General features: G+C 34.9%; 1 protein-coding gene across 1 annotated transcript in view; it reads left to right on the plus strand.

Moving 5' to 3' along the window:
• The window catches only part of LOC119591924 (ubiquitin carboxyl-terminal hydrolase 32-like), a gene marked incomplete in the record, with an annotated part of 40,183 nt that overhangs the window by 13,422 nt on the left and 25,600 nt on the right, over positions 1-1,161 (plus strand). The window contains 2 exon segments of the mRNA XM_037940678.1: positions 325-430; positions 1,012-1,133. Coding sequence (XP_037796606.1) covers positions 325-430; positions 1,012-1,133 — 228 coding nt within the window.

A 1,161-nucleotide genomic window follows, 5' to 3' on the forward strand; every position in this document is an offset into this window, starting at 1 on the left:
GTTCAGGTGTCTTTCCTGTAGGGTGTTAGGTAGAGTGAATTACTCTTTATAAATACAGGTTTTCTTATTCTGTTCAGGTTAAATTTTATTTTATTTAGTCAAACTTATTTATATCTCTTATCCAACAGTAGTTGCAGTACCTTATGTAATTAAAATTACATTTTGCCTTGTAGATTTAAAGTTACATTTTGTCGTATCCAGTTGCAGTTAATATTACAGTTTGTCATATCCAGTTGCAATTAAAGTTACAGTTTGTTGTATCCATTTTCAATTAAAGTTAGTTGCAATTGCAGTTTGTTCTCACCGTACCTGTCTTCTTTGCAGCTGATATTTGTGGCATGCGGAGGATCTGCAAAAGGTATTGCCTTCAAGGACCTGCTGTGCAGCTTGGTGCTACTGACCCGAGGCAATAGAGAAGAGAAGATAAAGTGTAAGTGGTCGAGTGTTTGTGCCGCTGTTATCGTTGCATTGTTTTTCTCTTGTCTTAAGAGTTTTGTTTCCTTTCGGTGTTGTGATTGTATCAGGGATTCTAGGAGGGGAAGGCAGCTTTGGAGTTGTTTTTTTTTTACTATAGTTTCTGGAGTGTAGTTTGCTTTAAAGCTTTTCTGCAGTCTGTTAGTGAAATTTTGGCCTCACCATAATTTATAAGGATGATCAGTCACTGAAATTATGAATAAAGTAATTTAAATGAAGAAGTAAAAAAAAAAAAGAGAGAAAGAAAAAAAAATGAAAGGAATAGAAAATGAATCAACCTAAAAAGTTTTGATTTCATTAAATGAAAATATTAGGAATGAGTTGCATATTTCTGCCAGTTTATGCTTAATCACTTTCCAAGTCGAAATCTTCTCTTTTTAGGAGTGAAGATGGATTTACATTGTAACTTCTGAAATATTGTGTCCAGATATGTTTTGAATGTAAAGGTTGTCATTCTCATGTTGTTAGTGAATTACCCATGGAAATGTAGGTGAGGGGTTGCCTTTTTATCTTATTTCTTCTCTTTTACCATTGCAGTTATATTTGGTGTTTATGCAAATGAAGCTGGCAGCCATGTTTTGCGAAGTGAGATGCTGCGTCAGCTGCAGGCTACAGAAGGAGGCTACAACCCAGAGATTCTCCATAAATGCTTCGGCCAAGTAAGAAATTATTTATTTGTTTTGAGCC

This window comes from Penaeus monodon, chromosome 29 (genome assembly GCF_015228065.2).
Source record: "Penaeus monodon isolate SGIC_2016 chromosome 29, NSTDA_Pmon_1, whole genome shotgun sequence".
Lineage (NCBI taxonomy): Eukaryota > Metazoa > Arthropoda > Malacostraca > Decapoda > Penaeidae > Penaeus > Penaeus monodon.